The following is a 14,921-nucleotide window of genomic DNA, read 5'->3' as shown; positions in this document are numbered from 1 at the left end:
CTTTTAATGCATTTTATCTATAAACCCTTGTTAAAAAATATTGAAACTCTATTTTAAGTAATTTAAGTATTTTTTTTAATGTCCCCATATTGTCCCCGATTCACAAATTACCTCTAATTCTATACCTCTAAATACAATCAGACAAACATCCTACCATGATTTAACACACAGTAACTTCTTTCTCTCCTTCCTATTTACACACACGCATATAAATTCACCCCACTGTTTTGTATTGTCATCAGCGTTTAACCGCCGCAACTTGCGGGCACTAACCCTCGTTAAAAATAAACATGTTTGATGTTTTATACATGAGAAAGGTGTGGAATTCTACACATACAAGTTTTTTAATATTTTTTGATTAATGAATAAATATTTAGGCCCGATAAATCTTATGGATTAAAAAACAATATGTAAATATTTCAAACCTAATTTTAAGTAATTAACAACCTTATATTACATCCTTTTATATATTAACATTATGTTTAACAACCCCGACTCTCGATATACATATATACGAGTAATAAATATACGACTGCTGAATATGTGGGTGAGTCATATGTGTTTGTTGTTGAAATTGATGATGGGTTTTATGGGATCATACAAAAACTGCAGAAACAAATACTACTCGTACATTGGAAACCTTTTCCCAACCTTCCTTTTCCTTTCAGTATTCTAAGTGTACATGTGTGATGAAATGACGATGGCCCCACAACTACATCAATGAAACAAGACCTTGGTCTCAACTTTTCTCTTCCAAACTCCATTTCTGTTTTCATCACCATTTCTTCTTCCTTACCTTTTTGTCCATACTCATCATCACCATTATAAAAAAAGAAAAAGAACAAATATATGATAAGTGGATTATATACGTATAAATCCATATGGGTTTTTATCTTGTTTTGTTAGCTTCATGATATTTAAAGCATAAAGTTTGTGCCTTTATGATATGTCTTAGAAAGTTTCAACTGGGTAATTTTTTACGAGTATTTTTTATTTTGTTGAATAAAGATCGGAAGTTTGAGATACCCTGAATTCGTAAATATTGGTCATTCTACGGCCTGATATGTTGCATCACTTGTAGAGCATATTATATTTGTAGGTAAAAAGCTTTGATTAGATAAAAGGCCAAGTGTTGTAGCTTTTTTGGGCTTGAAAGGCAGGATTGCATGTCTTGTAAGGTGTTGATGATCACATTTCACAAGTAATTTTGACTACTGCCAATCACATTGATGGATTATATTTTGGTTTGGTTTTGATGAAATACCAAGCAAGCAACAGGAGTTAATTATTAGTATATCAAAATTAAGATTAGGCTGAAAGTGACAACAAAGAGTGTGAATCTTTATTTGAGGCCATTTGGATGAAAAGCGAAAAGGGGGCCAAAAAAAAGTATTGATTCCTTGCCAACCAAAGAATTTTATAGTTCCTTGAAGTTTACTCTGCTGTAATAAAGCTTGAGGATTTGAAATAGGAATCTTGTTTTAAGAACATTTGCCAGCTGCATAGTTTGTGTTCTTGTTGATAGCATCAAAGACCTCTAACCTAAGGTACTTTTTTCTGTCTGTTTTCCAATTAGTCAATTTTTGCCTTCTGTAAGTTAATGATTTTATTATTGCCATTGTCTTATTGTATTAATATCTATGTGTCTTTATATACATCTTGATATTGAATTGGTTGATGTTGACATAATAAACCCAAGAAAATTGAGTATCAGGAATCCTTGAAATGATTTGATAATTTTCTTACTGCTTGTTACTTGATTCATTTTGGCTCAGAATTGTTGAAAAATATATACAGTACTTGTGGTTATGATACCAGTTTGGCACATTTAGGTATGAATGAATTGGATAGGGGCCGTATTTTTATCTTAAATGGGTCAAAAAACCTTGTTTAATAGGAAGTTGAAAGTCAACTAACATTGTATGTAATAATACTGTTCTTGTAATCATAGTTGAAGCATTATATGAGTTATTTCTTTATTATTTTTAGTATAAACTCCATAAAAAGTGTTTATGAGTCAACCCAACCCGAACGATTATCCCTTTAATAGTATTATTGTGTTACAAACCTAACACTTTTTGGCATTTCACCCCTCTTGCCCAGATTCTTGGATGCAAGTATATATGGCGAGTTTGATGGTGCAGCAGATTTAATACCTAAACATGGGACATTTGCAGACTGTCATTAGATATGTCATATGATCTATTATAGGCTTAGTGTAATTCTTTGAAGTTGAAAAACCCTCATTTCACTATGGCAAAGAGATCAAAAAGACGCCAGGCACAAGAAAATAAAGATCGGGCAGGTTGTATGTGGGGATTGATCAGTATATTTGACTTCCGCCATGGTCGAACCACTAGAAGGTTGCTTTCAGATAGAAGGATTGTTGCCAATAATATTGTTGGTAAGCATCTTGTCTACACTATTTCATTTATTGAGGATTTTGTAAATTGTTTATGCTAATGACCAGACATACAATTCTCTTTTCATTATTTATGATTCTCGTCTTCTCACAGCTTCTGAACTTTCTATGTCCGAAGTGAATTTGCTCACGAGTCCTGAAGAAAGACATACTGAGGTCAGGATATAACATAATTTTTACAGGTGGATACTTCCACCATTTTACATATTAATGGCTTGATATGGGTTCATTTTGTATTAGATGGGCCATATAAAGAAGTTAGTTAAAAAGGGGACTGGGTCAAATGGGTCGAACAAGCCAAAATCATCTAAGGTATCCATCCATTCAATGCATATAACCATTCAATGAATAGAAATTTGTATACATATAAGAACGAATGCCCATATTAAATGTGGCAAATTGGTTGGCTTAAGCGGGCTGTGTGATGGAGCAAACAGGTTCGGGTTGGAAAGGGTCATCAAACAAGTTCTCATATGGATCAAAACAACTCTTTGATCCATGTAATATTGTGCCATGCATTCAAATATTTCTTTCCTGTTGCCATTTTGGTGTTCATGATTATTGTACCTAAGAGTTCTCATATGTAATCAGGAGGTCATGCAAAGTGAGAATCTGAATCTAGATGTTAAGACAAGTGTGAAGGCACTCATGGAAGAAGAGATGGTCAGTGAACAAGATTCCACCCAGCAAACTGATGGTGATCAGAAAATCTCTCTTAGTTGTCAAGATTCATCTCAGAAAACCTCAGAATATGGTGATCTTGAAGCTCTAATGAAAGAAATTTTTCTGATCTATAAGAATAATGGGCATTCTGATCTTGATGAAAGGCAAAATCACAGCTTTTCCATCTTTGAAGAGAAAATGAGTGCAGCAATTGAAGTGTTCATGAATGAAAAGCCGTGTGATGAACGTTCCAAAGATTTCATTGACACATTTCAGATGTTAAGTTCTAACAAGGAATTGTTCTTGAAACTTCTTCAAGATGAAGCTTCAGTTAATGTAAATGAAGAAGAAAAGTCACCGGAAAAGTCAAACCAGTCAGAAAACGAGCCAACCAATCCAAAACCAGATGTACCTATAACTCGAAAAAACAGAACATTCTTTAGAAGGAGGAGCAAGTCACAGGATAGTATGCCAATAAGCAGAATCGTCATTTTAAAGCCCAATTCTTTGGATAATAGATTCAAAATGGAGAATGATGTTCATTCTGAAAGTATCTCTTCTCATTTTTCATTCATGGAAATAAAAAAACGGCTTAAAAATGCTATGGGAAAAGAGCATCAGAAACGGAGAGGTAATGAGAAGACAGTTTTTGAAGGAAGTAATGGATGGAGTTCTCCCAATAGAGACCATTTCTATACTGAAAGATTTACTAAAAAGATAGAAAGAGTTTCAAAGTTAAAAGAATTTGAAGTAAAACAAAGAGAAAGTGAAGAAAACGTTGATTCTGGTCGTCATATATCTCACATTTACCTTGAGGCCAAGAAACATTTATCAGAACTGATAAGTGGTGGTGATGAAGATGCAGATTTGATGATGGAGAATTTACCGAAAACTCTAGGAAAGATTCTTTTGTTTCCAGATTACAGCTCTCTTTCTCCCGGTGCCAGTCCTAGAAAAGAGCAAGCATATGGCTTCACGACAGCTCAAACGAGTTTGGGTCCTGATGGGACTTTTAATTCTGCCAACGAGGGTCAACAATGCATGGCTAGTGTTGATGTTGAAGAGAAACTGAAAGTGTCTGATGAAGTCAGTCATGATGCATGCGTGGGAGGTTCTCCATCTTCTGTGATGGAAGATACAAGTCCTCAAGGTACTGTTTCTTAGAGTTGGCATTTTTGGAAGCATTTTAAGTTAGCATTTTTGGAAGCATTACTTATAAATGAGTGAATTATGTTATAAATTTCTTTGTAACTGGTTAAACGGGTAAAATAAAAGTAGCTTAAAAGATAACATGTCAAATGGGTCAAAAGTTGCCCAAAGTGTCTTTTTAACTCATTAAACTTCTAAAAGCGTTTTACTATAAAAAAAATTTATATTAATATAATATAATTTTTGGAATCATATTTGATACACTATATATTCATCAAAGAATTAGGAAGTTTTGGTGACAAAAATGTGCTATGAGCCAACTCAATTTGACCCGAAAACACAAATATTATATTTTTGACCCCGACTCTGTTACCCAGCTTGTTGTTTCTCCACGTCTACTTTTTCTTTTTTATTATAGCAGAAGATTGTTGCTAATTTCATGACAATGTTTTATTAACATGACGAATGTTTTTGGTACGTATGCAGGAGTCCTAGACATCGCAAAACCAGAAGAACGAGAAGCAATTGAAGTTTTGGATTATTATTGTGAACCAAGTAGTTCTCTGGAAAGCATAGAGGATGAACAATCTGGTGAGATAGTAAAAGTATCTGATCAAGAAAAATCTTTCACGGGCTTCATAGCGGTAATACTTACGCTACTTAGTCTCAGCAGAAATAGTAACGGTTTTGACTACTACCTAAAATTTCAACAATCACTTAAACATCTCTTTACTGAATCACAGGATTTACATGAAGAAGATGAGTTTTATTCTCCATTGAGATCTTCGTTTGGTAACACGAATGAAGAACCCGGTAGTACTTCCAACGATAAAACTGGCAGGCCTAGTCCTGTATCCGTTCTTGAGCCATTTTTTTCAGACAACGAAATCAGCCCTGCAAGCACTGACTATCGCCCTGGTGAGTAGCCGCCTTTGGTTACCTCTTGGTTGAAAAACTCTCCATCCAAGAAAGTTATAGAGGCTGTAATACTGCATGTTTTTGTAAGGGTCAGTTGGGTTCTGCGTTATTCCTAACGCGTAAAACAAAATAACAAACATTAGCTGGTATATAGAGGTAGTTGGTAAAGGGCCGAAGATGTCGAAAGTTGCACGATATATATATATATATTGCATAAAACCTCCTAAATAATTTTATTTAATAAGCTGTAGAAAAAGATCTAAGTTTTTTAGACAATATAATTTCGAGTCAGCTTGATTTGACCTGTTCACAAAAGTATGTCAGATGACCAGTGACATGACCCACCCATTTTGGCATGTCTATGAAATAACGAAACTTTTGCTAATGTAACTGCATCTAAACTTTTCAGCCGAATATGGAATTCAACCACTCTGCATTATGTTTGAAGATGAAGATATATGTTCAAGAAACTGTATGGAAAATGAGGAATCTGCATTTGAATATGTTGAAGCCGTGTTGCTAGCTTCTGATCTTAACTGGGATGAATTTGAAAAGAGGTGGCTTTTATCAATGCAAATACTCGATTCATCGTTATTTGATGAATTAGAAATCTTTTCTAGCTATCCCTCTTATGACCAGCGACTTCTCTTTGATTCCACTAACGAGGTTCTCAAAGAGGTATGTGATTGTTACCTTGACGTCTTTCTTCAGTTATCATTCACCAAACGAAAAATCCAGCCAATTCCAAAAGGGGTGAATCTGATACATGAGGTATGGGAAAGAATTGAACTACATTTGAAAAACAATTATCCACTTTCTTTGGATCATCTGGTAAAAAAAGATTTGGGAATATCAAGAACATGGATGGATCTTCGTACTGACTCAAAAGCATTAGTATTTGAAATTGACGAATCAATCTTTGAAGATATGATAGATGATACTCTCTTGAGCTTAGTCAACAGTTGTTTCAGAGTTGAAACATATATATCATGAATACAAGTGTATTGGATGGATGAAACACTTGGTTTTTCTAACTAGGTGACAGACAGACAGTATTTGACCATGTAGATTTTGGCTTGTTTGAGTGAGTGTGCTTTAGTTATGTTTGTTAATATACAATCTTTTTGGTTATTTTCACATTGTAGTTGTAGACTTATAGTTACAAACTATATAAATGGGATTTCCCATCCAATAATACTTGAAGTAACTTTTCGTACTATCCGCGAATGCTAAGATGGTGCCAGTGTATGTCGTTACATGTTTGTTATAGTCGTTTGATGTATTGTCTCTCTGGGATAGTTGTGTTCTTGGTAAGTGCCAAAGGGTTTTTGTTATCTAATGGCAGTTGTTGCTAAGTTTGTTATGGTTTATAGCATTACAATCTACAAGCATTCAATCAGGGAAGATGTTTTAGTTTACAATACCCAACATAGTGTTCTAACTTCTAGCTTAAAAAGATGACGACAATCTTTTCAGAAAAAATTCAAAACAGGGTTTTTGAGGTGGGTTGAATATATAAGTGTAATAAAGAGAAAATAGTTTTCTAATGAGAATGGTCAAACTCTTTTTAAAAGAAAATGTCTTATATATCGTCGGATAAAAAGATGTGAGAATATACATGCGGACATGCCTAATTTAACAATAGATTTTCTGAAGATATTTAATGAAACTTTCTAAATATATTTAAGACGAAATTATTTATTATTACCTTGTGTAGAGAAAAAATTATGTATCCTCTTTGTATAAATAGAGGCAGGCCTGCAGGGCACATGATCGATCGAGGAGTTAATTAGTCAAGAAAGAATTAATTTATTAGTTATTATTAGGAGGAATATATAAGAAAAAGAATTGAGGGGATGAGCAGAAGAAGTAGAAGAGGAAAGGAGGCAATTGGAATAGACTTGGGAACAACCTACTCATGTGTTGCTGTATGGAAGAATGACCGGGTCGAAATCATACCCAATGATCAAGGCAACCGAACAACACCTTCTGCTGTTGCTTTTACTGATGCTGATTGTCTCATCGGCGATAGCGCCAAGAATCAACTTTTAATGAATCCTACCAACACCATATTTGGTCAGTACGTTTGCTCAATTCATTGGAATCGTGTCTTTGTAATTACTATATAAGACTAATAACTTCTATGTTGAAAGTTTCACACATCTTTGGTCAGTAGGTTAAATTAGTTACACTTACTTGCACATATTTAAACAAACTTCTTACCCTGGTTTCTGAATTGTTACCCTAGTTTCTGAATTGTTTAACTCAAACCACTTTGTCAAAACTTATACTGTTCATCAGATTTTGGTCTGCAATTAACGGGCCTATATGTTCATCAGATTGGAAGGAATTATACTGATTTCCAAGAGCAACAAGACATTAAATTGTGGCCTTTCGAGGTCATACGAGGGCCTGGGGATGCGCCAAAGATTGTTGTCACCTACAAAGGTCAAAAGAAGGAATTCATGGCCCAAGAAATTTCATCTATGATTCTTGGAAAACTTAAAGCAACTGCCGAGGCCTACCTTGGGGAAGCCGTAGAAAATGCTGTCATAACAGTCCCGGCATATTTTAACGAATCACAACATCAAGCTACAAAGGATGCGGGCACTATTGCTGGCTTGAACGTCATCCGCATGATCAATGAGCCCACAGCAGCCGCCCTTACTTATGGGCTGGACAATAAATTATCTGGTGATCAGGAGATTAATGTGCTCATCTTTGATTTAGGTAGTGGTACTTTTGATGTCTCTCTATTGACCATTGATCAGAGAGGGGGTCATGACTTTAAGGTGAAAGCGGTTTCTGGTGACACTCATTTGGGAGGTGAAGATTTTGATAACCTCATGGTGGATCATTGTGTTGACTACTTCAAAAGGAGATGGAAAAATAAGGACTTGACAGGAAACCAAAGAGCACTGGGGAGGTTGAGAGCTTCTTGTGAGAAAGCAAAAAGGATTCTCTCATCCACTACTGAGACGTCCATCGAATTGGACTGCCTGCATGAGGGGATTGATTTTTCTATGAAATTCACTCGAGCCAAATTTGAAAATCTCAATATGAGCATGTTCAACAGCTGCATCACAACCGTTGACAGGTGTTTAAAGGATGCAGGGATGGAAAAATCAGGGGTAGATGAGATTGTTCTAGTTGGTGGATCGACTAGGATTCCTATGGTCCAGTGTATGTTGCAGGAATATTTTGATGGCAAGCAGCTTTGCAAGAGTGTTAACGCTGATGAGGCTGTTGCATATGGTGCAGCCATTATGGCTGCAAAGTTAAGTAGTGGTGGTACCAGTACCAGCTTATGTCTTCGTGACTTGGTGCTCGTGGACGTCACTCCTTTGTCCCTCGGTGTTAGGGTAGCTGGAGATGTATTTAGTGTTGTGATCCAGCGGAACACTTCGATACCTTTTAAGCGGGAGGGTTATCTCATGACGAGCTGCGACGATCAATATGCTCTAGAGGTTAAAGTGTATCAAGGTGAAAGAGCCAGAGCTACGGATAACCATTTTTTGGGGAAGTTCAAAATATCTGGAATTCCACCCGCTCCCAAAGGAGTTTCAATCTGGACTTGCTTTGATATAGATGCTGATGGTCTCCTCACAGTCACGGCTAAGATAGAATCAACGGGTAATACAGAACAACTCATCATTAAAAATGAAAACAGAAGACTCTCCATGGAAGGGATCGAGAAGATGATAAAAGATGCTGACAAGTACAAACACGAGGACCAAGAATTTAAGAGGAGAGCGGATGCATACATGGCATTAGAGGATTACTTATATGACTTGAAAAATATGATGAAAACCTATGATTATCAGGAACGGGCCATGCACCCAAATAGAAGAAAGAGAATACAAAATGCTATTGCTTACACGACCACATGGCTCCTGGAGAACCAAGCTGCATGCCTAGATGAGCTCCAAGACATGATGGTATATCTCTTCTCAAATCTGTATATGTATGTGCCAATATATATATACCTATATATATATATATATTTAGCTTCTTATTAATTAGACTACTTTGGTTATAGTATATGATAAGCTAGTTTGTTCTTGATAATTAGATAATGTTGAAGAGTAACATACAACGATTTACAACTGAATCAACACGGAGAAATCAAGAAACTGATCCAAGAAGAGGAAATGAAGAGGTGAGAAATCAGGAAACTAATCTTAGAGGGAAGAACCAGGAAACTGGACCAAGACAGAAAAATCAAGAAACTGAACCAAGACCGAGATATCAGAAAAGTGATCCAAGACCGAGAAATCGAGAAACTGAACCAAGAGCGAGAAATAAGGAATCTGATCCAAGAGGGGGGAATCAAGAAACTGGACCAACACGGAAAACTCAAGAAACTGAACCAAGATGGAGAAATCAGGAAAGTGACCCAAGACCGAGAAATCAAGAAACTAATCCAAGGCAGAGAAATCAAAAGAAGTTAAGCAGCTGGTTGGGAGGCTTATTATATGGTTTGAAGGATAGCATTCAACGTAGGTTCTACTAATAGATATATGACACCCAAACAAATTCTTTTGGAGCTAACTTGGTCTATATCTTTTGATTTTCGTTGTTCATTCGGTTAGGTTGTTTAAACATACATTTTTAGGAATGACCCCTTAGGTTTGTGATTAGATCAAGGGGGCATTAATTTGGTTGTTAGCAGCAAGCTTTGTTGATTAGTTTCACTATCTATCAAACTCGAGGCGCATGAAAATAAAAATCACATTTAACAAACTTTCAAACATCATTAAAATGATACTTTTGTAGCATAAAGAAACAGGTTATAATCAAAGAGTTCAACTTGTTAGTACTTATCATATTTATGTTTACTGGAGACTTGTCATTTATTCATAGAAAAATAAAAAGAGTCGGAAAACATCTTTTCAAATCACAAACTGAAACGAGCAGTAGACATAGCAGATGATCCAAAGGTACTCTCCTAGTTAGCTGCTTGCAAATGCAGCAGAGGAGTCTTTGCAAATTAGTGAGTGCTTGGCTTTTTTCTATTGTTAGTTAACAACAAAATGGCCCTTTAGCTTTTAGATAATACAAACGAGTACCTAAATTAATTTGTGTGAATGAACAACTAAAATTGGTAGTATTATGGCTTGGCTTTGTTATCTAGAGTCAGTTGTTGCTTGGTAATTTAGCCAAGCACCCAACTGTGATAACACCACATGGGACAGAAAAGAACAAAACATATATAGACATATACAACAAACACAAAAACACATATACGAGTATATACAAAAGACTGATCATTGATCCAATTTATTCATCCCATCCAACTCATCATTAATCCATGCAAAGTCAATAACATTTTGATGTCCCTGCATTTGAATTATCTCAATATCACTCTCATCACAAGCATTTTGCAATGCACACAGCTTCTAACAGCTTCAATTCGACACAGAACAGTTAACATACAAAAGTTTTTAACCACTCAAGTTCTACTCTTCTTACTTACATAATGGTGCACGAATCTTGTGAATCATGTTTGGGAAAAAGCTCCTCCGACAAAGGCTCAACATCCCCACGAGGGTCACAAGGAACATTAGTCTCCCAATGGATAGCAGCCTTGGGAAAAAGCTCATCAGGATCGGCAGGCTTGGCAGCATTGGCATTGGAATCAGCAGGCTTATTTATTATTTGTATGTTCATAGTTAAGTGTGTATTTCAGATTAGCAATCTAGACTATTTTAATCAAGATCCTACAAGAGTGAACCGACCTTTAATTGTTTATTTTCTTCTCTTAGATAAGCCAGATCCCTTTCCAGATGTTCCTGGCCATATAAAAGTAAAAATGATGAATAAATATTGTACAGTAAAAGGCGAAGCCGCTTTCAATATTCACTCGGATACATCTGGTGCTAATCAAAAAGACAATAAGAATACAAATTACCTTTAATTCTTTTTCTGCACACTGAAGTTTTGAAAGTTCAACATTCTTTCCATCTACTGTGCTCCTAAGGCAGGCCACGTCTCTCTTTAAACCAATCAGTTCTAGGTCTGTATTCAAATTGCCTATATGAGCCCTTAAAATTTCATTACTCTCTCGAAGTCCCCTAATTTCACACTAAACAAAATCCGAGAAAATCCAGTGAGTATTAAACCATTATGACAGATGTATATTATGTAGTTAGTAATGTATATAGATGTAAAATAGTGATATGGTAGACAGTTGTGTAACTGTCATGGCAGCCAATAATAAACACGTACATCGGTTAGAAGATGCCTGTTTGTAACCTATAAGTATGTATTCATTGTACTTTGGAAAAATCAATCGAAATAACAGTTATCATTTGTTCTCTGTTTTTCATCTATTCATACACACACACAATCACATTCACCAAAAACCATTTCAAGGCTAACCCAACAGTTGGCATCAAAGCCGACAGGGGATCCTGAGAACCTGTGAACCACAAATTTGAAGATATGCGGGTTGATTCCACAGAAAGTATCGTTACCATGACGATGACTTCTGGAACCAACAACAAAGGGAAGTAATCCATAATTTGGATTGCCTGAAGTTATGTCATGACCCTGATAATTACAAGGCCAGGTTGATGTATGCAAAAAAATGAATATGCTTCATTAGAGGGCATGCTTACTGGATTGTCCAAACAAGCCCACGAAGACTAAATTCAATAAAGAAAAACTAGTGAAAGCAAAGAAAGCAGAAGTGAAAACGGGATTTGAAAAGGCCACAGGAAGCAAGGATGATGAAACGGTTATAAAATCCATAGATTGGCAAGTGATAGGGACCGACAGAGAAGGCTGGGATGACATATGGTATGTTTCGGACGAATACCGGAGAAACATGACCCCAAATGTTCAACTTTTTGACAAGTTTCAGTCAGGAGACACGGGATTGAGTGCAACCAAACAAGATAGTTTGAATGTTCAAGGAGTTTGGGAAGTGATTGTGAAGACAGAAACAAGATATGGTAGACAGTTGTGTAACTGTCATGCCAAACAATAACAAACATGCACATCGGTTAGAAGATGCCTGTTGGTAACCTATATATACGTATTCATTGCACTTTGTTCTCTGTTTTTTCACGTATTCAATAACACACACACACATTCATCAGATTTTCCTTCGGATAATGTTTAGTATGTTAAAACACGGAAACCATTTCAAGGCTAATCCCAACAGTGGGCATATGTTTTACGAATAAACATATGATATACATCTACTTATAAACCATATGGAGTTAACAGTAGCTAGGCAGCATAAGTTTTGAGGGTGTTTAGGTAGCCAAAACATCAAGCGTGGCATAAGATTATTTGAAGAGAATGATTGCGGGTAGATGAAGATATATATAAGTTATGGATGCAAAACCTTATCACAAGATTGTTGCTCAGTGCGATTCAGCTTCCTTTCTTTTTTACCAGCATAACCTTTTGGTTCCTCCTGCATACAAATTGTATTTTGCTTAAATAACATTATGGATAAAACAACATATTGTCAAAAATAAAAATAAAATAAAAGTAGAATAAGCATGATTTGCATTTACAACCAAAAGTTCCACTCACTCAAGGCATATGCAATATGTATGATATCATAGATAGAGTTGAGAATAAGGGACAATTAAAAGCAGTCATTTTATCTATTTTTTTTAAGAACGGCATACTATCCTACTCCTACTCCTAAATTACACGTATTATTGGGATGGAACCCAAGAATCTCGAACCCTAGTGGAAAACCCCAAGGTCAACGACATTACTAATGGGCTACACCAATGGGACACCAACCTCATTCCCAATAATTATAACTACTTACCTAATGTTGGGATCTCCGTAATTCTCAGAAATTCTAACTTTGTTTAAATATGAATAAATGGCGGCAGTGAACAAAATAATTAAAAGTGAAATCCAGGGTAAAACGAAAACAGAACCAAAAAACTAATTAAAACTGAACCAAAAAAACCAACGGTTTTTGGTTCTGATTTTCGGAAAACGAAAAGTATCTGTTGACTTTTGGTAAAGTAAGAAAAACCGAACCACAAAAACCTAACCGAAAAATAAGACACCTATATATAACACATACGTCAAGATTGTTTAGTCTATATTCCAAAATTAATGACGATATCCTTGTAACCAACCTATCAATCCATCAAACCTTGGGGAAACATAAAGAGTAAAGGACGTAAACTGATACATATGAAGGAAAACACAACAGTATATAGGACACATACAAGATCTAAAATAACTTATTAAAGCAAGCAAGCAAGCATTTGAGTAAAATCGCCTAACACAAGCCGTATCCATTAAGTAATTTAGCAGATCAAACTTTTCATCTAGTCCGGAAAGAACTACACTATACTAAAACAACAACAACAATAATAATAATATTAATAATAAATATATAAATAAATAATAATAATAATAATTAAAAGTGTTTTTATAAAGAAAATAATAATAATAAATAACAACAACAACAACAACAATAATAATAATAATAATAATAACAACAACAATAATAATAATACGAGTACTAATAATAATACTAATTTACAGTACAAGTCAAGCTAAAATTCAGTTCATCAAAAAAACAAAATTTCATTTTAGATCATGAAATACAGTAGCAATCGTCTCATTAATAAACACAACAACAAAACGAAAAACTGTAAAAAAGGAAAAATAATATAAAATGAGGTATAATATTTTTACTTTAAATATGAATTACCTGCTCAGAAGTATTAGCATCCTTGGCCATAATCGCCACGACGATCTCCTCCTTCCGATTATATGTTCGATGATGATCGAAATAATGTCGCTAGAGAAGGAGAGTGTGTTTGATTTTTATTGTAAGAAAAAGAGGGGGAAATCAGAGAGTGTGTTCTTTTATTTTGGTTTTGTTTGCTTCTGATTATATAGGAAGCATCCCATCCGTTAGATTAGTAGGACATCCCATGTCCGTTGGATTAATTTTCTCCAGCTTGGGGGTTACGCTTCCTGTTTGTTACAACAAAATGCTTTATTGCTGTTTACCCCATTAACTTCTCGCTTTTTCAATATTCTACCCTCCTAACATAATTTCGCCAAGTATTTAATTGTTTATGTATACGGGTATTGAGGCCTTGAGGGTATCATGGTTTGAAATTTAATCTGGTAAACTTAATTTTTAAATAGTGAAATGTTTGTTTTAAGTTCGTAAAAAACAAGTTACATGTGTCTTCACTCAAATAAAAACTAAAATAACAAAAGCTCAAAACAAAAAGAGCCTAAACAAATTAAAGTCAAATACGAGCTCAAATGAAATCAGTTTAATAAAGAAGCTTGAGTCTAAGCTTGAAACAACAAACGGTGTTTACATTACAGATTATATAAAATCAGGCCACCAATATATATATATATATATATACTAGTCTTAAGTCCTGTCTGATGGACGAGTGGATTTAAATTATATGCCTTGTATATTTCGTTTTAATATGTTCTGATATTTTATGATAAATTATATGATTTTGCTTAACTAAATAAATTGATAACATATAAACATTTATATAATAACATGTTTAAAAATATTCAATATGTGTTGATAACACCGAACTTAGTGTGATTCGTACAAGTTCAGTGTTGTCAACACCGGACTTCCTTGTTTTACAAATTCTTTCAAACAAATTCCTATAAACACCACAAACTCTAAAAAATCTCCCATTCGTACAAAATAGATAAAATTACTAAAATCATTTTTTAAAAAAACATTATGTATTATTACTAAAATTATTAAAATACATTACATAACCCTAACATT

The 14,921-nt window shown here is 34.9% G+C and overlaps 3 protein-coding genes across 4 annotated transcripts; 2 read left to right on the top strand and 1 right to left on the bottom strand.

Moving 5' to 3' along the window:
* The first annotated feature begins 555 nt into the window (after positions 1-555).
* On the top strand, positions 556-6,371 carry LOC122599346. Of its 2 annotated transcripts, XM_043771848.1 has the most exons (8): positions 556-1,547; positions 2,104-2,404; positions 2,517-2,578; positions 2,663-2,734; positions 3,014-4,235; positions 4,721-4,878; positions 4,978-5,152; positions 5,562-6,371. In XM_043771848.1, the coding sequence occupies exons 2-8, from the start codon at positions 2,254-2,256 to the stop codon at positions 6,143-6,145; spliced, it is 2,424 nt and encodes an 807-aa protein (XP_043627783.1). In that variant the 5' UTR covers positions 556-1,547; positions 2,104-2,253; the 3' UTR covers positions 6,146-6,371. The 2 variants fall into 2 exon arrangements, with proteins under 2 accessions (XP_043627783.1, XP_043627784.1); XM_043771849.1 differs by lacking the exon at positions 2,663-2,734.
* A 637-nt stretch (positions 6,372-7,008) lies between these two features.
* LOC122601920 (heat shock cognate 70 kDa protein-like) lies at positions 7,009-9,860 on the top strand. Its single transcript, XM_043774652.1, has 3 exons — positions 7,009-7,236; positions 7,492-9,090; positions 9,225-9,860. Exons 1-3 carry the CDS (start codon positions 7,009-7,011, stop codon positions 9,663-9,665), a joined length of 2,268 nt encoding a protein of 755 aa, XP_043630587.1. The 3' UTR covers positions 9,666-9,860.
* A 562-nt stretch (positions 9,861-10,422) lies between these two features.
* On the bottom strand, positions 10,423-13,966 carry LOC122599347. Its single transcript, XM_043771850.1, has 4 exons — positions 13,854-13,966; positions 12,507-12,578; positions 11,064-11,237; positions 10,423-10,944 (listed from the first exon to the last, which is right to left on the bottom strand). Exons 1-4 carry the CDS (start codon positions 13,881-13,883, stop codon positions 10,873-10,875), a joined length of 348 nt encoding a protein of 115 aa, XP_043627785.1. The 5' UTR covers positions 13,884-13,966; the 3' UTR covers positions 10,423-10,872.
* Between the last annotated feature and the right edge of the window lie 955 nt (positions 13,967-14,921).

The sequence above is a fragment of the Erigeron canadensis genome, chromosome 5, assembly GCF_010389155.1.
Source record: "Erigeron canadensis isolate Cc75 chromosome 5, C_canadensis_v1, whole genome shotgun sequence".
NCBI classification, from domain to species: Eukaryota; Viridiplantae; Streptophyta; class Magnoliopsida; order Asterales; family Asteraceae; genus Erigeron; species Erigeron canadensis.
Note: the sequence above shows the minus strand (reverse complement) of the source record. Positions and strands in the feature narration are given on the sequence as shown.

Excerpts from the sequence above, each read along its gene's own strand:
- LOC122599346 (XM_043771848.1), top strand. The coding sequence starts at position 2,254 with ATGGCAAAGAGATCAAAAAGACGCCAGGCACAAGAAAATAAAGATCGG. Across the intron at positions 2,579-2,662 it reads CTGAAGAAAGACATACTGAG|ATGGGCCATATAAAGAAGTT; the intron begins GTCAGGATATAA and ends ATTTTGTATTAG. Across the intron at positions 2,735-3,013 it reads ACAAGCCAAAATCATCTAAG|GAGGTCATGCAAAGTGAGAA; the intron begins GTATCCATCCAT and ends ATATGTAATCAG.
- LOC122601920 (XM_043774652.1), top strand. The coding sequence starts at position 7,009 with ATGAGCAGAAGAAGTAGAAGAGGAAAGGAGGCAATTGGAATAGACTTG. Across the intron at positions 7,237-7,491 it reads ACACCATATTTGGTCAGTAC|ATTGGAAGGAATTATACTGA; the intron begins GTTTGCTCAATT and ends TATGTTCATCAG. Across the intron at positions 9,091-9,224 it reads ATGAGCTCCAAGACATGATG|ATAATGTTGAAGAGTAACAT; the intron begins GTATATCTCTTC and ends CTTGATAATTAG.
- LOC122599347 (XM_043771850.1), bottom strand. The coding sequence starts at position 13,883 with ATGGCCAAGGATGCTAATACTTCTGAGCAG. Across the intron at positions 12,579-13,853 it reads ATGCTAATACTTCTGAGCAG|GAGGAACCAAAAGGTTATGC; the intron begins GTAATTCATATT and ends ATTTGTATGCAG. Across the intron at positions 10,945-11,063 it reads GTGCAGAAAAAGAATTAAAG|GAACATCTGGAAAGGGATCT; the intron begins GTAATTTGTATT and ends TTATATGGCCAG.